The 25,011-nt window shown below is 45.6% G+C and overlaps 1 protein-coding gene across 1 annotated transcript in view; it reads left to right on the top strand.

The window, feature by feature from the left end:
- LOC110497325 (bifunctional 3'-phosphoadenosine 5'-phosphosulfate synthase 1) overlaps window positions 1-23,898 on the top strand; it is a 34,361-nt gene extending 10,463 nt beyond the window's left edge. Inside the window, exons 9-12 of the mRNA XM_036954056.1 lie at window positions 2,217-2,352; window positions 2,473-2,741; window positions 17,722-17,951; window positions 22,882-23,898. Of these exons, the coding sequence (XP_036809951.1) occupies window positions 2,217-2,352; window positions 2,473-2,741; window positions 17,722-17,951; window positions 22,882-23,023 (777 nt within the window). The 3' untranslated portion in view covers window positions 23,024-23,898. The remainder of the gene's footprint in view (window positions 1-2,216; window positions 2,353-2,472; window positions 2,742-17,721; window positions 17,952-22,881) is intronic.
- Window positions 23,899-25,011: the final 1,113 nt, after the last annotated feature.

Below are 25,011 nucleotides of genomic sequence, written 5' to 3'. Positions count from 1 at the left end.
GTGCCTCCTGTCCTGTCTCCGCTGTGTGTGTGTGTACAGCTTGCTATGATTAAGGTGTCACTCGTTTAACACACACACACTTTAACTCCCGGCGCTGTAGTCGATCCGTCAACACACCCCTCGCAGGCGGCAGCCCCTCATCCCGTCTCCGTCTCTCTCTGAGACGAGGAATAACCTGCTCCGTATTACTTCGCGGTCAATCCACGTTTCCTGTTTACTCCTGTCCGTGCCGCTAGGGAGATGGGAGCCTTCACGTTGGAAACTACAGCATGCTGAGTTGTTTAATTTAGCAGGAGTCCCTTTGTATCTAAAACACCGTGTGTGTGTTATTGTGTAAATGCAGCTTTGGGTTACCCCTGAGCTAGCATTCTACTATCATTTTCCATCTTAGAATGTTTAAAAGATCTACTGTGTGTTTGGGATTTGAATTGAAACGTTTTTTCCTCAGATGGATCTTTCATGTCTCAGCCGCCAAAGTGAGGGTTATTCGTCTTCTTTGCCACTGATCTGGAGCCAGTAGATCAGACTAGTTGGATCAAGTGGAATGAAAGGCACCTCTTCACACCGTTACACTGAACTCCATCCATCCTTCCTCTCTGGCTTATTGATGATCACAACAAGAGGGCAGAGTTTTAGCAGCCTTCGGTTCTCTCAATGTTTTATTGAACACTGAAGATGTATGTAGTGTATATAACCTTGTGGATAATACATGCGCCATCTCTGTTGTGAAAGACGTCCTACTTCAACTTACAAAGACTTGGGCGAAATGCACTACCAATGTCTTTCGGACAGTCAGCGCTACTGTGGAATCCTCCTCAGAATATAAATGATAGTCTGTGGAATCTAAGACTCAGCCCCCATACAGTTACATCCATAGGAACCCACCCCCTTTAAATCCCAACCATTACATGCCACTGTGACTGTTTTTATATGGGACATCAGAACTGCTCACTAGTAGGCTGGTATTGTTTTCTAACTTCGACTCCTTGAGTAATATTGAATAGCCGTTCTCTATAAAACACATTTGTGTATATGCTTCTGGGCCCCCTGGTCCTGCCATAGTCTATCTATAGTCCTGATGCTTTGATGGCTTTAGTACCTACCCTGCAGTGTGTACTCCATAAAGAGCCCAGTGGTTACAGCACAGGCACAGTACATGCCCAGAAAGGCAGACCAAGAGTTATAGCCTGAAACAAAGCTGGCTTTGCCTGGGTTTAGCAGTACTTTGGGGACATTAGAACAATATTGTAAGGGGGGGGAATCGCTTCAATGTGGTCCATGAGCTCATCGTGGATGGTGTCTCATTGTGGATTACATTACACGTCATATTTTGTGTTCCTCGTGAGTTTTTTCCCGCTAAAGTCGAGAGAGATGCGGTCAGAGGCATAAAGCAACGTGGATTCTTCATTCTTCCTGGGCTCCAATTTGTAGGAGTCTCAACTTTTTTAGATGTTGTATTTCAAGTTGTCTGGGGGCTGTTATTGATTTATCCATAATCCCGCCCCTCTTTCAGCGGTTGCCAGGTTGGGGTGGTTTACTGTTTTGAAACAGTCCTTGATGGCTGTTATAACCGCAGTATGAACATGGTAGAGGAGTTAGAGAAGGCCACTTGTTTAGCATCAATTTCAAATTGATCCATAGCCGCAGGCTCTTCATGTACCTCTGACAGGATTGGATAGTTATAAGCCATATATATGGTCATTACGGCACCTCTCTCTTCTTTGATAGGCTGAAATGTTCACCATATTGCTTACAGCTATCCAGTCTTTTCAGATCTGCACAATAACCGGGTTGAAATAAGTTCTGGTAAAAAGGTCATTGAAATGTCCTGGGAAAATATTTTTTGAAAAGTGGGAACCCTGGAAAATATATGAGTCACAGTGAAGTGGGTGTGGTATTGTATGATGCTAATGGTCAGAGTGTTGTCTCTCTGTCTGGTCCAGATGCTAATGGTCAGAGTGTTGTCTCTCTGTCTGGTCCGGATGCTAATGGTCAGAGTGGTGTCTCTCTGTCTGGTCCGGATGCTAATGGTCAGAGTGTTGTCTCTCTGTCTGGTCCAGAGGGTAATGGTCAGAGTGTTGTCTCTCTGTCTGGTCCAGATGCTAATGGTCAGAGTGTTGTCTCTCTGTCTGGTCCGGATGCTAATGGTCAGAGTGGTGTCTCTCTGTCTGGTCCGGATGCTAATGGTCAGAGTGTTGTCTCTCTGTCTGGTCCAGATGGTAATGGAGAGTGGAGACTGGCTGGTAGGAGGAGACCTGCAGGTCCTGGACAAGATCAGCTGGAACGACGGCCTGGACCAGTACAGACTCACCCCCACTGAGCTCAAACACAAGTTCAAGGAGATGAATGCAGGTAACGGTAGAGAGTTAGATCTCTTTCTCTATTTTGCTCTCTCTGTTTAAGAAAACCAGGATGTCTCAATAAAGATGCAGCATCTAAATCAGTCTTTCTCTGACCTCTTTCTCCCTCCAGATGCGGTGTTTGCCTTCCAGCTGCGTAACCCGGTGCACAACGGCCACGCCCTCCTCATGCAGGACACCCACAAGCGTCTGATCGAACGGGGCTACCGCCGGCCCGTCCTACTGCTGCACCCGCTGGGCGGCTGGACCAAGGACGACGACGTGCCGTTGGAGTGGCGCATGAAGCAGCACGCCGCCGTGCTGGACGAGGGCGTGCTGAAACCCGAAAACACCATCGTGGCCATCTTCCCGTCGCCCATGATGTACGCCGGCCCCACTGAGGTAAGCTTAGCAGTAACCTGACCATAGAACCCCTAGAACGGGCTTCCCTATTCAAGTCAATGGTTGAAATAATGGGAGGACTGGCAGCCAAGTCCATTCTATGGATTCTATTTCTATGGACCTGACAAAGTCTGTAACACAAGCCAAAGTAATGAGTACACTTCAAGAATTGGAGGCTACTTAAATTGCCTGACTGTCAATGATGTAATATGATGGGACGGTCTACACATGACTTATGAAATCAGCTTAATCTAACATGGATGGCAATTTACATTCAGAATTAGAAAGTTCAATATAATCTCTGTCACTTTGTATTCTACTTACTTGATGCCTGTCTAGCCGTTTGAAGTCTCCTGCTGTCCTTTAATCATGTAGTCAGGGTTATGGGGAGACGATCATTGAGACCAGACTGAGCTCTGTTCTGTTCTGGGGAACACGATGCAGCCCGAAAAGGCCCATCATCTGTCTGATCTTACAGCCTGACATCAAATGCACCACAAAAGCATCCTCATTGTTAAAAGTAGAACCAACCCGTTTCTGATTTTTTTTTCAGAGCCTTCTGAGAATAAATAAACGTTTTATAATGTAATTCCATTGTCCTCCAAGAGTTGCTGCATGTTCTCTGTAATTCTGGCACTTTTGTTGGATAGCGAGGTAGTGGTAGAGATCCCTTCTCTTCAGATGGACTTCACCCATTAAATAATAAAATACTTCTTCACCCTGAAATAATACAACAGGCTTAAGATCAGTCCAGGTCCGTACATTTAGGAGAAGATGAACGATCTTCCGGACTCATCTAACACCCTATGAAATGATTAGTGTGTTTGACTACATATGCTGTATTCCCAGTTTATTTGTCGTACAGTACCTTCAGAAAGTAGTCATACCTCTTGTCTTATTCCACATCTTGTTGTTACAGCCTGGATTAAATATATGTATTTCTCACCCATCTACACACAATACCCCATGATGAAAAAAGCGAAAACGTGTTTAATAAAAACAACATTTTTGCAAATGTATTAATTAAATGCAGAAACACCTCATTAACATAAGTATTCACACCCCTGAGTCAATACATGTTAGAATCTCCTTTGGCAGGGATTAAAGCTGTGAGTCTTTCTGGGTAATTCTCTAAGAGCTGTACACATCTGGATTGTGCAATATTTGCCCATTATTTTGTTCAATATTCTTCAAGCTCTGTCAAATTGGTTGTTGATCGTTGCTTGACAACCTGTTTCAAGTCTTGCCACAGATTTTCAAGCAGATTAAAGTCAAACCTGTAACTCGGCCACTCCGGAACATTCACTGTCTTCTTGGTTAGCAAGTCCAGTGTAGATTTGGCCTTGTGTTTTGGGTTATTGTCCTGCTGAATGGTAATTAATCAGCCAGTGTCTGGTGTAAAGCAGACTGAACCAGGGTTTCCTCTGTATTTAGATCCATTAGGTTCATTTTTGATCCTCTAACTCCCCAGTCCTTAACGATTACAAGCATAACCATAACATGATGCAGCTACTACTATGCTTGAAATAAAACATATTCAGGACAAATGATTTGCTTTGACACATTTCTTGCAGTATTACTTTAGTGCCTTGTTGCAAACAGGATGCATGTTTTGGAATATTTTTATTTTTATTCTGTACAGCTTCTTTTTAACTCTGTGAATTAGGTTAGTATTGTGTAGTAACTACAATGTTGATCCATCTTCAGTCTCCTATCACAGCCATTAAACTGTAACTGTTTTATCGTCCCCATTGGCCTCATGGTGAAATCCCTGAGTGGTTTCTGAGTTATGAAGGATGCTTCTATATTTGTAGTGACTGGGTGTATTGATACACCATCCAAAGTGTAATCAATAACTTCATCATGCTCAAAGGCATATTCAATGTCTGCTTTTTCTATTTTTACCCATCTACCCATTGGTGCCCTTCTTTGCGAGGCATTGAAAAACCTCCCTGGTCTTTGTGGTTGAATCTGTGTTTGAACTTCACTGCTCGGTTGAAGCAAACCTTAACAGTTATCTATATGTGTGGAGTACAGAGATGAGTCATTAAAAATCATGTTAAACACTATTTCACACAGAATGAGTCTATGCAACTTATTATGTGACTTGTTACTCCTGAACTTATTTAGGCTCGCAGTAACAACGGGGTTGGATACTTAGTGACCTAAGACGTTTCAGCTTTTCATTTATTAGTTCGTAAAATAAACATATTTCGACTTTGATAATATGGGGTATTGCATGTAGGCCAGTGACACAATCTCCATTTAATACATTTTAAATTCAGGTTATAACAACAAAATGTGGAACAAGTCAAGGGGTGTGAATACTTTCTGAAGGCACTTAATGCACAGGATACACATGGTACGCAGTACAATGACGTGCTTACCTACAGGTTCTCTATCCACGATACCACGTGATACGCAGTACAATGACGTGCTTACCTACAGGTTCCCTATCCACGATGCCACATGATACGCAGTACAATGACGTGCTTACCTACAGGTTCCCTATCCACAATGCCACATGATACGCAGTACAATGACGTGCTTACCTACAGGTTCTCTATCCACGATGCCACATGGTACGCAGTACAATGACGTGCTTACCTACAGGTTCTCTATCCACGATGCCACATGATACGCAGTACAATGACGTGCTTACCTACAGGTTCTCTATCCACGATGCCACATGATACGCAGTACAATGACATGCTTACCTACAGGTTCCCTATCCACAATGCCACATGATACGCAGTACAATGACGTGCTTACCTACAGGTTCTCTATCCACGATGCCACATGATACGCAGTACAATGACGTGCTTACCTACAGGTTCTCTATCCACGATGCCACATGATACGCAGTAGAATGACGTGCTTACCTACAGGTTCTCTATCCACAATGCCACATGATACGCAGTACAATGACGTGCTTACCTACAGGTTCCCTATCCACGATGCCACATGATACGCAGTAGAATGACGTGCTTACCTACAGGTTCTCTATCCACGATGCCACATGGTACGCAGTACAATGACATGCTTACCTACAGGTTCTCTATCCACGATGCCACATGATACGCAGTACAATGACATGCTTACCTACAGGTTCTCTATCCACGATGCCACATGATACGCAGTACAATGACGTGCTTACCTACAGGTTCTCTATCCACGATGCCACATGATACGCAGTACAATGACGTGCTTACCTACAGGTTCTCTATCCACGATGCCACATGGTACGCAGTACAATGACATGCTTACCTACAGGTTCTCTATCCACGATGCCACATGATACGCAGTACAATGACGTGCTTACCTACAGGTTCTCTATCCACGATGCCACATGATACGCAGTACAATGACATGCTTACCTACAGGTTCTCTATCCACGATGCCACATGGTACGCAGTACAATGACGTGCTTACCTACAGGTTCTCTATCCACGATGCCACATGATACGCAGTAGAATGACGTGCTTACCTACAGATTCTCTATCCACGATGCCACATGATACGCAGTACAATGACGTGCTTACCTACAGGTTCCCTATCCACGATGCCACATGATACGCAGTACAATGACATGCTTACCTACAGATTCTCTATCCACGATGCCACATGATACGCAGTACAATGACGTGCTTACCTACAGGTTCCCTATCCACGATGCCACATGATACGCAGTACAATGACGTGCTTACCTACAGATTCTCTATCCACGATGCCACATGATACGCAGTACAATGACATGCTTACCTACAGGTTCCCTATCCACGATGCCACGTGGTACGCAGTACAATGACGTGCTTACCTACAGGTTCCCTATCCACGATGCCACATGATACGCAGTACAATGACGTGCTTACCTACAGATTCTCTATCCACGATGCCACATGGTACGCAGTACAATGACGTGCTTACCTACAGATTCTCTATCCACGATGCCACATGATACGCAGTACAATGACGTGCTTACCTACAGGTTCTCTATCCACGATGCCACATGATACGCAGTACAATGACGTGCTTACCTACAGGTTCTCTATCCACGATGCCACATGGTACGCAGTACAATGACATGCTTACCTACAGGTTCTCTATCCACGATGCCACATGATACGCAGTACAATGACGTGCTTACCTACAGGTTCTCTATCCACGATGCCACATGATACGCAGTACAATGACATGCTTACCTACAGGTTCTCTATCCACGATGCCACATGGTACGCAGTACAATGACGTGCTTACCTACAGGTTCTCTATCCACGATGCCACATGATACGCAGTAGAATGACGTGCTTACCTACAGATTCTCTATCCACGATGCCACATGATACGCAGTACAATGACGTGCTTACCTACAGGTTCCCTATCCACGATGCCACATGATACGCAGTACAATGACATGCTTACCTACAGATTCTCTATCCACGATGCCACATGATACGCAGTACAATGACGTGCTTACCTACAGGTTCCCTATCCACGATGCCACATGATACGCAGTACAATGACGTGCTTACCTACAGATTCTCTATCCACGATGCCACATGATACGCAGTACAATGACATGCTTACCTACAGGTTCCCTATCCACGATGCCACGTGGTACGCAGTACAATGACGTGCTTACCTACAGGTTCCCTATCCACGATGCCACATGATACGCAGTACAATGACGTGCTTACCTACAGATTCTCTATCCACGATGCCACATGGTACGCAGTACAATGACGTGCTTACCTACAGATTCTCTATCCACGATGCCACATGATACGCAGTACAATGACGTGCTTACCTACAGGTTCTCTATCCACGATGCCACATGATACGCAGTACAATGACATGCTTACCTACAGGTTCCCTATCCACGATGCCACATGATACGCAGTACAATGACGTGCTTACCTACAGATTCTCTATCCACGATGCCACATGATACGCAGTACAATGACGTGCTTACCTACAGGTTCTCTATCCACGATGCCACATGGTACGCAGTACAATGACGTGCTTACCTACAGGTTCCCTATCCACGATGCCACATGATACGCAGTACAATGACATGCTTACCTACAGGTTCCCTATCCACGATGCCACGTGGTACGCAGTACAATGACGTGCTTACCTACAGGTTCTCTATCCACGATGCCACATGACACGCAGTACAATGACATGCTTACCTACAGGTTCTCTATCCACGATGCCACATGATACGCAGTACAATGACGTGCTTACCTACAGGTTCTCTATCCACGATGCCACATGATACGCAGTACAATGACGTGCTTACCTACAGGTTCCCTATCCACGATGCCACATGATACGCAGTACAATGACGTGCTTACCTACAGGTTCCCTATCCACGATGCCACATGATACGCAGTACAATGACGTGCTTACCTACAGGTTCTCTATCCACGATGCCACGTGATACGCAGTAGAATGACGTGCTTACCTACAGGTTCTCTATCCACGATGCCACATGATACGCAGTACAATGACATGCTTACCTACAGGTTCCCTATCCACGATGCCACATGATACGCAGTAGAATGACGTGCTTACCTACAGATTCTCTATCCACGATGCCACATGATACGCAGTAGAATGACGTGCTTACCTACAGGTACCCTATCCACGATGCCACATGATACGCAGTACAATGACGTGCTTACCTACAGGTTCTCTATCCACGATGCCACATGATACGCAGTAGAATGACGTGCTTACCTACAGATTCTCTATCCACGATGCCACATGATACACAGTACAATGACGTGCTTACCTACAGGTTCCCTATCCACGATGCCACATGATACGCAGTACAATGACGTGCTTACCTACAGGTTCTCTATCCACGATGCCACATGGTACGAAGTACAATGACATGCTTACCTACAGGTTCTCTATCCACGATGCCACATGATACGCAGTAGAATGACGTGCTTACCTACAGGTTCCCTATCCACGATGCCACATGGTACGCAGTAGAATGACGTGCTTACCTACAGGTTCTCTATCCACGATGCCACATGGTACGCAGTACAATGACGTGCTTACCTACAGGTTCTCTATCCACAATGCCACATGGTACGCAGTAGAATGACGTGCTTACCTACAGGTTCTCTATCCACGATGCCACATGATACGCAGTAGAATGACGTGCTTACCTACAGATTCTCTATCCACGATGCCACATGATACGCAGTAGAATGACGTGCTTACCTACAGGTACCCTATCCACGATGCCACATGATACGCAGTACAATGACGTGCTTACCTACAGGTTCTCTATCCACGATGCCACATGATACGCAGTAGAATGATGTGCTTACCTACAGGTTCCCTATCCACGATGCCACATGGTACGCAGTAGAATGACGTGCTTACCTACAGGTTCTCTATCCACGATGCCACATGGTACGCAGTACAATGACGTGCTTACCTACAGGTTCTCTATCCACGATGCCACATGGTACGCAGTAGAATGACGTGCTTACCTACAGGTTCTCTATCCACGATGCCACATGATACGCAGTACAATGACGTGCTTACCTACAGGTTCTCCATCCACGATGCCACATGATACGCAGTACAATGACATGCTTACCTACAGGTTCCCTATCCACGATGCCACATGATACGCAGTACAATGACGTGCTTACCTACAGGTTCCCTATCCACGATGCCACATGATACGCAGTACAATGACGTGCTTACCTACAGGTTCTCTATCCACGATGCCACATGATACGCAGTACAATGACGTGCTTACCTACAGGTTCTCTATCCACGATGCCACATGATACGCAGTACAATGACGTGCTTACCTACAGGTTCTCTATCCACGATGCCACATGATACGCAGTACAATGACGTGCTTACCTACAGGTTCTCTATCCACGATGCCACATGATACGCAGTACAATGACGTGCTTACCTACAGGTTCTCTATCCACGATGCCACATGATACGCAGTACAATGACGTGCTTACCTACAGGTTCTCTATCCACGATGCCACATGGTACGCAGTAGAATGACATGCTTACCTACAGGTTCTCTATCCACGATGCCACATGATACGCAGTACAATGACGTGCTTACCTACAGGTTCTCTATCCACGATGCCACATGACACGCAGTGCAATGACATGCTTACCTACAGGTTCTCTATCCACGATGCCACATGATACGCAGTACAATGACGTGCTTACCTACAGGTTCTCTATCCACGATGCCACATGATACGCAGTACAATGACGTGCTTACCTACAGGTTCCCTATCCACGATGCCACATGATACGCAGTACAATGACGTGCTTACCTACAGGTTCCCTATCCACGATGCCACATGATACGCAGTACAATGACGTGCTTACCTACAGGTTCTCTATCCACGATGCCACGTGATACGCAGTAGAATGACGTGCTTACCTACAGGTTCTCTATCCACGATGCCACATGATACGCAGTACAATGACGTGCTTACCTACAGATTCTCTATCCACGATGCCACATGATACGCAGTACAATGACGTGCTTACCTACAGGTTCCCTATCCACGATGCCACATGATACGCAGTACAATGACGTGCTTACCTACAGGTTCTCTATCCACGATGCCACATGGTACGAAGTACAATGACATGCTTACCTACAGGTTCTCTATCCACGATGCCACATGATACGCAGTAGAATGACGTGCTTACCTACAGGTTCCCTATCCACGATGCCACATGATACGCAGTAGAATGACGTGCTTACCTACAGGTTCTCTATCCACGATGCCACATGGTACGCAGTACAATGACGTGCTTACCTACAGGTTCTCTATCCACAATGCCACATGGTACGCAGTAGAATGACGTGCTTACCTACAGGTTCTCTATCCACGATGCCACATGATACGCAGTAGAATGACGTGCTTACCTACAGATTCTCTATCCACGATGCCACATGATACGCAGTAGAATGACGTGCTTACCTACAGGTACCCTATCCACGATGCCACATGATACGCAGTACAATGACGTGCTTACCTACAGGTTCTCTATCCACGATGCCACATGATACGCAGTAGAATGACGTGCTTACCTACAGATTCTCTATCCACGATGCCACATGATACGCAGTAGAATGACGTGCTTACCTACAGGTTCTCTATCCACGATGCCACATGATACGCAGTACAATGACGTGCTTACCTACAGGTTCCCTATCCACGATGCCACATGGTACGAAGTACAATGACATGCTTACCTACAGGTTCTCTATCCACGATGCCACATGATACGCAGTAGAATGATGTGCTTACCTACAGGTTCCCTATCCACGATGCCACATGGTACGCAGTAGAATGACGTGCTTACCTACAGGTTCTCTATCCACGATGCCACATGGTACGCAGTACAATGACGTGCTTACCTACAGGTTCTCTATCCACGATGCCACATGGTACGCAGTAGAATGACGTGCTTACCTACAGGTTCTCTATCCACGATGCCACATGATACGCAGTACAATGACGTGCTTACCTACAGGTTCTCTATCCACGATGCCACATGATACGCAGTACAATGACATGCTTACCTACAGGTTCCCTATCCACGATGCCACATGATACGCAGTACAATGACGTGCTTACCTACAGGTTCCCTATCCACGATGCCACATGATACGCAGTACAATGACGTGCTTACCTACAGGTTCTCTATCCACGATGCCACATGATACGCAGTACAATGACGTGCTTACCTACAGGTTCTCTATCCACGATGCCACATGATACGCAGTACAATGACGTGCTTACCTACAGGTTCTCTATCCACGATGCCACATGATACGCAGTACAATGACGTGCTTACCTACAGGTTCTCTATCCACGATGCCACATGATACGCAGTACAATGACGTGCTTACCTACAGGTTCTCTATCCACGATGCCACATGATACGCAGTACAATGACGTGCTTACCTACAGGTTCTCTATCCACGATGCCACATGGTACGCAGTAGAATGACATGCTTACCTACAGGTTCTCTATCCACGATGCCACATGATACGCAGTACAATGACGTGCTTACCTACAGGTTCTCTATCAACGATGCCACATGACACGCAGTGCAATGACATGCTTACCTACAGGTTCTCTATCCACGATGCCACATGATACGCAGTACAATGACGTGCTTACCTACAGGTTCTCTATCCACGATGCCACATGATACGCAGTACAATGACGTGCTTACCTACAGGTTCCCTATCCACGATGCCACATGATACGCAGTACAATGACGTGCTTACCTACAGGTTCCCTATCCACGATGCCACATGATACGCAGTACAATGACGTGCTTACCTACAGGTTCTCTATCCACGATGCCACGTGATACGCAGTAGAATGACGTGCTTACCTACAGGTTCTCTATCCACGATGCCACATGATACGCAGTACAATGACGTGCTTACCTACAGATTCTCTATCCACGATGCCACATGATACGCAGTACAATGACATGCTTACCTACAGGTTCCCTATCCACGATGCCACATGATACGCAGTAGAATGACGTGCTTACCTACAGATTCTCTATCCACGATGCCACATGATACGCAGTAGAATGACGTGCTTACCTACAGGTACCCTATCCACGATGCCACATGATACGCAGTACAATGACGTGCTTACCTACAGGTTCTCTATCCACGATGCCACATGATACGCAGTAGAATGACGTGCTTACCTACAGATTCTCTATCCACGATGCCACATGATACGCAGTACAATGACGTGCTTACCTACAGGTTCCCTATCCACGATGCCACATGATACGCAGTACAATGACGTGCTTACCTACAGGTTCTCTATCCACGATGCCACATGGTACGAAGTACAATGACATGCTTACCTACAGGTTCTCTATCCACGATGCCACATGATACGCAGTAGAATGACGTGCTTACCTACAGGTTCCCTATCCACGATGCCACATGGTACGCAGTAGAATGACGTGCTTACCTACAGGTTCTCTATCCACGATGCCACATGGTACGCAGTACAATGACGTGCTTACCTACAGGTTCTCTATCCACGATGCCACATGGTACGCAGTAGAATGACGTGCTTACCTACAGGTTCTCTATCCACGATGCCACATGATACGCAGTAGAATGACGTGCTTACCTACAGATTCTCTATCCACGATGCCACATGATACGCAGTAGAATGACGTGCTTACCTACAGGTACCCTATCCACGATGCCACATGATACGCAGTACAATGACGTGCTTACCTACAGGTTCTCTATCCACGATGCCACATGATACGCAGTAGAATGACGTGCTTACCTACAGATTCTCTATCCACGATGCCACATGATACGCAGTAGAATGACGTGCTTACCTACAGGTTCTCTATCCACGATGCCACATGATACGCAGTACAATGACGTGCTTACCTACAGGTTCCCTATCCACGATGCCACATGGTTCGAAGTACAATGACATGCTTACCTACAGGTTCTCTATCCACGATGCCACATGATACGCAGTAGAATGACGTGCTTACCTACAGGTTCCCTATCCACGATGCCACATGGTACGCAGTAGAATGACGTGCTTACCTACAGGTTCTCTATCCACGATGCCACATGGTACGCAGTACAATGACGTGCTTACCTACAGGTTCTCTATCCACGATGCCACATGGTACGCAGTAGAATGACGTGCTTACCTACAGGTTCTCTATCCACGATGCCACATGATACGCAGTACAATGACGTGCTTACCTACAGGTTCTCTATCCACGATGCCACATGATACGCAGTACAATGACATGCTTACCTACAGGTTCTCTATCCACGATGCCACATGATACGCAGTACAATGACGTGCTTACCTACAGGTTCTCTATCCACGATGCCACATGATACGCAGTACAATGACGTGCTTACCTACAGATTCCCTATCCACGATGCCACATGGTACGCAGTAGAATGACATGCTTACCTACAGGTTCTCTATCCACGATGCCACATGATACGCAGTAGAATGACGTGCTTACCTACAGGTTCTCTAGCCACGATGCCACGTGGTACGCAGTAGAATGACGTGCTTACCTACAGGTTCTCTATCCACGATGCCACATGATACGCAGTAGAATGACGTGCTTACCTACAAGCTCTCTATCCACGATGACACGTGATACGCAGTAGAATGACGTGCTTACCTACAGGTTCTCTATCCACGATGCCACGTGATACGCAGTAGAATGACGTGCTTACCTACAGGTTCCCTATCCACGATGCCACATGATACGCAGTACAATGACGTGCTTACCTACAGGTTCTCTATCCACGATGCCACATGATACGCAGTAGAATGACGTGCTTACCTACAAGCTCTCTATCCACGATGCCACATGATACGCAGTAGAATGACGTGCTTACCTACAGGTTCCCTATCCACGATGCCACATGATACGCAGTACAATGACGTGCTTACCTACAGATTCTCTATCCACGATGCCACATGATACGCAGTAGAATGACGTGCTTACCTACAGGTTCCCTATCCACGATGCCACATGATACGCAGTAGAATGACGTGCTTACCTACAGGTTCTCTATCCACGATGCCACATGATACGCAGTAGAATGACGTGCTTACCTACAGGTTCCCTATCCACGATGCCACATGATACGCAGTAGAATGACGTGCTTACCTACAGATTCTCTATCCACGATGCCACATGATACGCAGTAGAATGACGTGCTTACCTACAGGTTCCCTATCCACGATGCCACATGGTACGCAGTAGAATGACGTGCTTACCTACAGGTTCTCTATCCACGATGCCACATGGTACGCAGTACAATGACGTGCTTACCTACAGGTTCTCTATCCACGATGCCACATGGTACGCAGTAGAATGACGTGCTTACCTACAGGTTCTCTATCCACGATGCCACATGATACGCAGTAGAATGACGTGCTTACCTACAGATTCTCTATCCACGATGCCACATGATACGCAGTAGAATGACGTGCTTACCTACAGGTACCCTATCCACGATGCCACATGATACGCAGTACAATGACGTGCTTACCTACAGGTTCTCTATCCACGATGCCACATGATACGCAGTAGAATGACGTGCTTACCTACAGATTCTCTATCCACGATGCCACATGATACGCAGTAGAATGACGTGCTTACCTACAGGTTCTCTATCCACGATGCCACATGATACGCAGTACAATGACGTGCTTACCTACAGGTTCCCTATCCACGATGCCACATGGTTCGAAGTACAATGACATGCTTACCTACAGGTTCTCTATCCACGATGCCACATGATACGCAGTAGAATGACGTGCTTACCTACAGGTTCCCTATCCACGATGCCACATGGTACGCAGTAGAATGACGTGCTTACCTACAGGTTCTCTATCCACGATGCCACATGGTACGCAGTACAATGACGTGCTTACCTACAGGTTCTCTATCCACGATGCCACATGGTACGCAGTAGAATGACGTGCTTACCTACAGGTTCTCTATCCACGATGCCACATGATACGCAGTACAATGACGTGCTTACCTACAGGTTCTCTATCCACGATGCCACATGATACGCAGTACAATGACATGCTTACCTACAGGTTCTCTATCCACGATGCCACATGATACGCAGTACAATGACGTGCTTACCTACAGGTTCTCTATCCACGATGCCACATGATACGCAGTACAATGACGTGCTTACCTACAGATTCCCTATCCACGATGCCACATGGTACGCAGTAGAATGACATGCTTACCTACAGGTTCTCTATCCACGATGCCACATGATACGCAGTAGAATGACGTGCTTACCTACAGGTTCTCTAGCCACGATGCCACGTGGTACGCAGTAGAATGACGTGCTTACCTACAGGTTCTCTATCCACGATGCCACATGATACGCAGTAGAATGACGTGCTTACCTACAAGCTCTCTATCCACGATGACACGTGATACGCAGTAGAATGACGTGCTTACCTACAGGTTCTCTATCCACGATGCCACGTGATACGCAGTAGAATGACGTGCTTACCTACAGGTTCCCTATCCACGATGCCACATGATACGCAGTACAATGACGTGCTTACCTACAGGTTCTCTATCCACGATGCCACATGATACGCAGTAGAATGACGTGCTTACCTACAAGCTCTCTATCCACGATGCCACATGATACGCAGTAGAATGACGTGCTTACCTACAGGTTCCCTATCCACGATGCCACATGATACGCAGTACAATGACGTGCTTACCTACAGATTCTCTATCCACGATGCCACATGATACGCAGTAGAATGACGTGCTTACCTACAGGTTCCCTATCCACGATGCCACATGATACGCAGTAGAATGACGTGCTTACCTACAGGTTCTCTATCCACGATGCCACATGATACGCAGTAGAATGACGTGCTTACCTACAGGTTCCCTATCCACGATGCCACATGATACGCAGTAGAATGACGTGCTTACCTACAGATTCTCTATCCACGATGCCACATGATACGCAGTAGAATGACGTGCTTACCTACAAGCTCTCTATCCACGATGCCACATGATACGCAGTAGAATGACGTGCTTACCTACAGGTTCTCTATCCACGATGCCACATGATACGCAGTAGAATGACGTGCTTACCTACAGGTTCCCTATCCACGATGCCACATGATACGCAGTAGAATGACGTGCTTACCTACAGATTCTCTATCCACGATGCCACATGATACGCAGTAGAATGACGTGCTTACCTACAGGTTCCCTATCCACGATGCCACATGATACGCAGTAGAATGACGTGCTTACCTACAGGTTCTCTATCCACGATGCCACATGATACGCAGTAGAATGACGTGCTTACCTACAGGTTCCTACATGATACGGTTAAGAATAATACAAAATAAGATCAAATGTAATAAAACGTTTAGTACATTTAGCAGGAATATAAATACAGGGAAGGCACAGTAGGATATGTGCTCGGGAGGGGCATACAAATAGAATAGCCGCCAGGTTGGAGGGAGTGGGTTCACATGGCCCTGAGTGTCCATCTTAAGACTCGCTTGCAACCAGCTAACAAAACAATGCACTCCATCCCTCCCTCTCCAGACTGCCTACAGAGTTTAACTGTCGTTTTTTTCTTCTCCTCCTAACTCCCTTTGTTCTCTCATCAAGGTCTTTTAGTTTAAGACCAGCGTTTTTAAGGTTGAAGACTTCCAATGTTAAAAGTAGGATGGGAGCGTATGGGTGGTTAAATAGTGGGTTAGGCCAAAAGAATGAAGTCTTGTTTTCTTTAGTCATTTGAAACTTCCACTCAAGAGCTCCGTTTATTGTTGTTTCTGTAATGTGTTGTAAAACCGGATTCTCGCATGTCGACGGCGGGCGCTACGTTCGGGGTGGGGGGGGGGTTGAGCACTCCTGTCCAAACGTCATTACCGTAATTGGCTGTTTATTATTGCAGAAAGTGCTTTGTAATGTAATTACAGGGGGCTTGCGTCCATGTCCATCGGCGGTAGCAGCGAGAGCGATGTCCACTCGTATTTAGGGTAATTGTGCTCCACCGTACGTGATTACAAATCAGTCAAGGTAATCAAGTGCTGTTTTTCCCTTCCCATCGGTCTCACCACAATGTGCCTGTTGTGCCAAGGCTTCCTTGTTTCTCCAACCCACTGAAAGAGCTGCCCGACCACTTCCCCTTCTCCTGGCTTCCCATTAAAACGTTCTGAACGTTCTCATCCTCTGAGTGACCAGAGAGGGTTTTCCCATTCTAAATGCTAAAAGGTAGAATTGGCGCTAAATCAGAATTACCAGCTAGTATTTTCACCCATTGGAAATGCCAACATTTAGCGTTGACTTTAGTTTTGAGTAACTAAAGCAAACTTCTTTTTTTCCTCCATAAAACCACAGGTGCAGTGGCACTGCCGAGCCCGAATGGTGGCCGGCGCCAACTTCTACATCGTGGGTCGCGACCCGGCGGGCATGCCCCACCCAGCCACGGGAAAGGACCTGTACGAGCCAACCCATGGGGCTAAAGTCCTCACCATGGCGCCTGGACTCATCACCCTGGAGATTGTACCCTTCAAGGTGGCCGCCTACAACAAAGCCAAGAGGGCCATGGACTTCTACGACCCCAAGAAGTAAGCCCTGTCACTCATCGTTTGTTTTTCAGTCTCCGTTCCATCTCTTTATTGTATTTTTTAGGGGGTAGATCAGCTTTAATATTGTAGAAAGATGATCTCCTTATTGTGTGTTGTCTGTCTGCCATTTTGTGTTTGCGTGAAGGACAGGATGATTAATCCCAGTGGAATTGTTTTATTTATTTTTATTAAACCTGAACTTGGCAAGTCAGTTAACAAATTCTTATTTACAATGACGGCCTAGAAACAGTAGGTTAACTGCCTTGTTCAAGGACAGATTTTTACCTTGTCAGCTCAGGGATTGGTTCTGGCAACCTTTCGGTTATTGGCCCAACGCTCTGACCACTAGGCTACCTTCCGCCCCATAATGAGTGTCTTTATAAACAAATCTCTACTCTCAAGGTTCGAAGAATGTTATCGGTGGATGTCACTCGTAATACCAGTGTTCTTCAACAACGGATGTAATGAAGTCCAAATGTTACATTCTTGAAGGTTTTAAGATGTTTCTAAGTTCGCATCAAGATGATGAGTCCTGGTCATACAGGTGACCTTTCTCAACCAATCAGAATTAGTCAACATTTAGTTACACTTTTACCTAGAAATCAAAATACTATCAACATGTATATTCTGCCGTACAATCTTGACGTGGGTAAGCAGGGTGTGTTCATTAGGACATACAACATAAAACATTTTGCAACGGAAAACAAATGAGCGGTTCTTTTTTATTTTTTTCATCGGTGGCAGGAATGTTGTTCCACAGCCTGTAAACATTATCATGCCTAACTCCAATAACCCAAATTGATCATTCATTAAGCTTCTCCACTGAAACCTCCCATGTGTTTTTCTTCCTTATCTACGGCAAACGGCAAAGCCAAGAATAACAGGAACTTCTTTGCTTTCTTATGCTCTTTACAAAGTTTTGTGGCTTTCTCAGAGCTTTTGAAGTCGTTCGGAAATCACAGAGAACTGCTATTAATTAAAGTCTGTAAAAAGTCTGTGTACGGATACTGCAGTCGATGACTAATGAAAATCGTGCAATCTCTGTGTGCTATGGGCTTTAATACCATCCACGCTATCACTTTATAGCCATGTCTGGCTTAGAATATCATGACTGAAAACTGATCTGACTGATTAAAGGAATATGATGACTTAAAAAGTAGGAACTGATTGATCAGAAGGGGTACACCCTTTTTTCCATGGCGCATGTTTTGATATCAGAATAAATTGAGTTGACAAGATAAATATAGGATTTGTATATCGGGGGGGGGGGGGGGGGGATCACAATCACCAGGAGAACTAGTCTGAAAGGAAATATTTCCCCACACCTAGTTGGGTTTCACCTAGGCATGGGATTCAGAAATGGAGCACAGAGATATATTTCCTTCCTGGATTGAAAGCAGGAGAATTACTCGACAATAAGAGCCACAACTGACAAGGCTGTTTATATTCTGTCTCTCCATACCAGTAGTCCAGTATGTTGATAAAGGCTCACTCCAGAACCATTTGGTATGTTATAAAGGTACAATCAATGAGTATTTCTCTATCAGCTTGTCTTCTACTTCGAGTGGCTGAACTATCCATTATCCAGTGTTTTTGGACTAGTTTTACAGTTGGATAAGACAGTTTGGATAGCAGTAAATCTTCCTGCTAAAGCGTGAGATAATTCTGCAGTGTGACTCAGTGGAAATGTAAGAGTAATGGGACAAAGGTCCTATAGTGGTTACTATTGTGCTCTTCTCAACAAGCCCCCTTAAGAACTGCCGAGTCAGCAGTCTGGCTTGTCAAGAACCTTAACCACGTTATATTCTACTCCTTCCAGGAAAGTAGTTGTCCGTTTTCTGACTGTCACAATAACATTATATAACAGGCGACTTCATTTCAGCTCAATTGTGTTGTTTTTATTAATATGAAACCTGAAGACCCGAAAAGAGCTACGCCAGAAAATGTCAAAGCCGCAATGACTGGCTCTTTCTGACCGTATCAGTGCTAGGCTAGCAGCTAGGGAGAGCTGAGAGAAGGTAAACGCTAAATCACCATTTCAAAGGCTCTGGTTGGCGCCTTGTGAAATTTATGGCATTCCGTCTGTTCTCGACCACTCCTTGTGCACATTGTGCCGGCCGGCGCTGCCAAATGTGAGAGGAATATAGATGCTAGGCCTAATTGCCAACGATCGCCCTTAAAGTCTGCCTCTATAGTGTAATGGCTAAAATCAGCGCAAGCTGTTTCTCATTTGACCGCATATTAAGTGTTCCTCCTCCGCCGAGTTTGGAGTTTGTGCTCCCCCTCCCCCCTCGCTCTTTCGCTGTGTGTCTCACTCTCTCTCTGCCCTGTCATTTCCACCTATTGTAATGAATACAAGTCCTCCACAATCAGAGTTCATCAAAGTATTTCATCAAAGTTTTTAGGACCAGAACACATTGAGCGTAGTATACAGTAGAACAGGTTCTAGAATGTTCTAGAATGCAATTCTAGAATGTTTATTTCTTCCCAGCGAGACTGCAAGTGTTAGCCCCATGGCCTGAGCTATAGATCTGATAGGAAATAGGACAATATGATAAAAAGGTGTGATTTTCCAGTACAAAATTCACTAATTTATGGGGAGAATACAGTAATTTATGGGGAGAATACAGTAGTAGATGTGTTCAACAGTGGGTTTGCATTACGGAGGTCAGGAGGAAGGTGATCCCATTGCTGCCTATGGAAATGGAGAAGTGGACTCGTTGGCACACCTGGAGTGTCAGACATACACAGGGTTCTGGGTTCTGCCACCTGGCTGTCAGCCTGGTCTGCATTGTACTGTCCTGCAGGCTCAGGACTCACTGTCGTGCAGAGGAAAATAACATGACGGTTAGTCAGCAGTACTAGGGGAGGAATTAGGGAGGTTATTTAACTGGTCTATTCAGTTGATTTGAACAGGGACCATGTACTACAAAAACACACCTTTCAGGACACCTGACAAATGATACATTTGTATCAGATTTAGCTGACAGCTGATTTACATCTGCAAGTGGGTTCAAAGAATAGACCAGAACCCAGAGTCCTTAAGAATGAGATTCATTGACTCATTTCAAGTCCAATTCAAGAATGGAGGGGAAAAAGTGACATTTTCTGAATGAAATTGAACCCCAAACCAACCCTTAAATTGTCTGCGGGCTTCAATATGTAGTTTCAGGAGTGAGGTAGACAGGAGAGGACACTGCAGAATATGTGTACCTGGAGTTTACATCCTACTACAACTCTGCTGGTCAGGAATCCATGATGAGGTTTAATGTGTGGAAACGTCGTGACTCTTGCTGCGGCTCTAACAGTACAAATCCGTACAAGACGCTCCACTGCGTACAACAGTCCACACGACCGCAAGCCGCTGACAAACGAAACCACAACAGTCCACACGACCGCAAGCCGCTGAGAAACGAAACCACAACAGTCCACACGACCACAAGCCGCTGAGAAACGAAACCACAACAGTCCACACGACCACAAGCCGCTGACAAACGAAACCACAACAGTCCACACGACCGCAAGCCGCTGACAAACGAAACCACAACAGTCCACACGACCGCAAGCCGCTGACAAACGAAACCACAACAGTCCACACGACCGCAAGCCGCTGACAAACGAAACCACAACAGTCCACACGACCGCAAGCCGCTGACAAACGAAACCACAACAGTCCACACGACCGCAAGCCGCTGAGAAACGAAACCACAACAGTCCACACGACCGCAAGCCGCTGAGAAACGAAACCACAACAGTCCACACGACCGCAAGCCGCTGAGAAACGAAACCACAACAGTCCACACGACCGCAAGCCGCTGAGAAACGAAACCACAACAGTCCACACGACCGCAAGCCGCTGACAAACGAAACCACAACAGTCCACACGACCGCAAGCCGCTGAGAAACGAAACCACAACAGTCCACACGACCGCAAGCCGCTGAGAAACGAAACCACAACAGTCCACACGACCGCAAGCCGCTGAGAAACGAAACCACAACAGTCCACACGACCGCAAGCCGCTGACAAACGAAACCACAACAGTCCACACGACCGCAAGCCGCTGACAAACGAAACCACAACAGTCCACACGACCGCAAGCCGCTGACAAACGAAACCACAACAGTCCACACGACCGCAAGCCGCTGACAAACGAAACCACAACAGTCCACACGACCGCAAGCCGCTGACAAACGAAACCACAACAGTCCACACGACCGCAAGCCGCTGACAAACGAAACCACATTTGACAAATGTGATTATTATGAGGAAAGTGCATTGTAACAGTGGCGAGAGAAGGAATGTGATTGAATGTTGCCCCCTTTGTCTAAATGAAGGAATCTACAGTAGTATCTAATGAATCTAATCATTGACAAATATTTAATTTATCCCCTACTTGTGTGTGGCGGAGTCATGGAAGATTGTATTTAGACTAGTCTGTTTTTTACAGGAATTTTCTCATTTTGGTTTGAGACTAATTAGCTGTGTTTAGACAATTTTTTTGGCCCGTGTTTATTTTTGAACCAGTTGTTTAAACTGAGAAGTCTAACAGAAGGTTTGAATTTGACGGCGAAGGTCTGACGTTTAGGTTGCGCTCGCTCTTTGCCGCTGGCTTGAAGCAACGTCTCTGTGTGCTGCTGGTTCATGTGTCTGAGGTTCTTTTGATATCCCAGGTCCCCTGGCATAAGGGGGCTCGAGTGCGTGTTTACTTCAATTACCGAAATACATGGCCTTTTTTTCAAGCATATGAGTTGCATTTTGTGAAGTTCCCTCGACGAACTCTTCCTAAAGTGTCCTTGAATTGAGTTGGTCATACCATTCATCCACACAGTAACTTAGAAGATCGTTCCTCACTTACCAGACAACATTTCAGGGTCAGGCTGTTGAAATGAGACGGTGCTTTCTACATTTTTTTTCTTCATTTTCTTTCAGCCATCAAGACTATGACTTCATCTCAGGGACACGGATGCGTAAGATGGCTCGCGAAGGACAGAACCCTCCGGAAGGCTTCATGGCCCCCAAAGCCTGGGCTGTCCTGGTGGAGTACTATCAGTCCCTGGAGAAGGCTACCTAAGGTCAAATGTGGTCAAAGGTCAAAATGGGGAACATCAGGGTCGTATTCATTAGGGCACACCATAGTAAAACTTTTTCAAACGTTTTTCACCAGGAAAAACAAAAACAAGCGGTTGTCATTGGACAAGTCCAGATAGTCCCTGCCTGCTTCAGTCTGTTTCCCTCTGTTTGGTGCCTAATGAATAAGACACAGCTATCTCCTCTAAAACAGTTAAAAGATTAATACGAGGACCACTCAACAGCTAGATGTCCCTCTCCAACGCACACACCTCTCTTATTCTCCCCTTCTCCTGTATTTTCTCCTCCTCTCCTCTCTTCCTCTTTCGTTCTGCTGCTACTGCCACTGGGCTTCAGTCTTACCACACTGAGTATGTACTTTATTTAAACTCACCATTAGAAATTGGTTTCTCTAATTGTGCAACTATCAGTATTTTTAAATGTGTTTTAAACTGGGTTCAAATGTTCATTTTAAAAGGTGTGAAGAGGCAAAGATTGTTGTTTTTAGAGAAGTTTCCTCATGATGTGACAAGATGTGGTTTAGTTGAGGATGAAAACATGAAACATGTAGGAAGTCAATGCCCCTCTTAGTAATGTTTCCTACAACTCTTACCGTGTCCATGGCTAACGTGATCATATTGATTATTTTGAGTGTTTGGCTTTGTCCCTTTGTCCCATGCACACTTCAAATAAGTCAGTGGAAAGCGTAGACTCATTTAGTGATCTGAAAACAAGCCATTGCTGTGTAGCTGCAGTATGTGGGCAACTGTCATCTGAGGTTGTTGGCCTGACTGGAACTGTGGTTTGAATTGGAGTTTGCGGTCAAGTTGAGTGCCTTGCCTTTGTCAATCGTTCTCACACAGAGACATTGCACCCCCCCCCCCCCCCCCCCCCCCCACACACACACACACACACACACACACACACACACACACACACACACACACACCTGTTCATACTCCCACTTGCCTCTGTTACATTAAAGCGGTCCAATAGATCCAGGAAACGATCTGCAAAGCAGATGAGAACCGAACTAATGACTAAACCTTTAGAAAAACATCCTGTTTTACCATTGGCTTTATTTCTCCATACTGATAAATGATGTTCTCTTTTTACCTTGATGTAGCATGTAGTGAAGTGTTTACCACCTGTGACTGTTTTAGTGAACTATCAGTATTTATTTTTTTAGTGGATGTTTATCACACAGGAGGTTGGTGGCATCTTACTCTGGGAGGACAGGCTGGTGGTAGAGACTGGAGCAGGATAGGTGGAATGGTATTCCATTTGGTCTGTTCCAGCCATTTATTCTGCGCTGTCCTCCCCTCAGCAGCCCCCTGTGGTCTGTCACTATATATATATTTTAGTTTGTTTTCTTGTTTTAATATTCTTTGTACTGAGTTATGATATTTTCCATTTGGTTATTACTGTACAAACATGGGTCTGCTCTGCCAGTATGGCCGGAAGAAAAGACATCGGTTTATATATTATTGTCCATGTTCTCCAATAAAGCATTTTTAGCAAATGAATATATTTTGTATTTAATTGTTTTGTTGGTTAGCCACTGGCCACGATAGCTACATATAAATAAAATGCTTCCAGACTCTCAAATATACTGTGTCAAAGAATTCATGTTTAACTCAGAACAAAATCTAATTTGCTTCAAGAAGAACTACCATTGATGAGCTTTTACTGACTTAAACCAGAGTAGGTGATCTCATTCCCAATGTATACCGTTAAAATACCCTGCCATCTCCCATCAGGCACATATAGTGCTGACGTATGTGTGACAACCTGTAATGTTTCAACTGGTCCTGTTGTACGTCTCAGTGCCTCATGTCCACACGTTTTATATAGGAGTTTCCATTCGTTTTTAATATTCTCAGACCCGGTACATTGTGCTCACTGCTCAATCACGGTAAAGAGCCCCCCTTGTGCTCCATCTCTCTCCTTCTGTCTCTCCCTCTGTTTCTGAGACACACACACACACACACA

This window comes from Oncorhynchus mykiss, chromosome 19 (genome assembly GCF_013265735.2).
Source record: "Oncorhynchus mykiss isolate Arlee chromosome 19, USDA_OmykA_1.1, whole genome shotgun sequence".
Lineage (NCBI taxonomy): Eukaryota > Metazoa > Chordata > Actinopteri > Salmoniformes > Salmonidae > Oncorhynchus > Oncorhynchus mykiss.
Note: the sequence above shows the minus strand (reverse complement) of the source record. Positions and strands in the feature narration are given on the sequence as shown.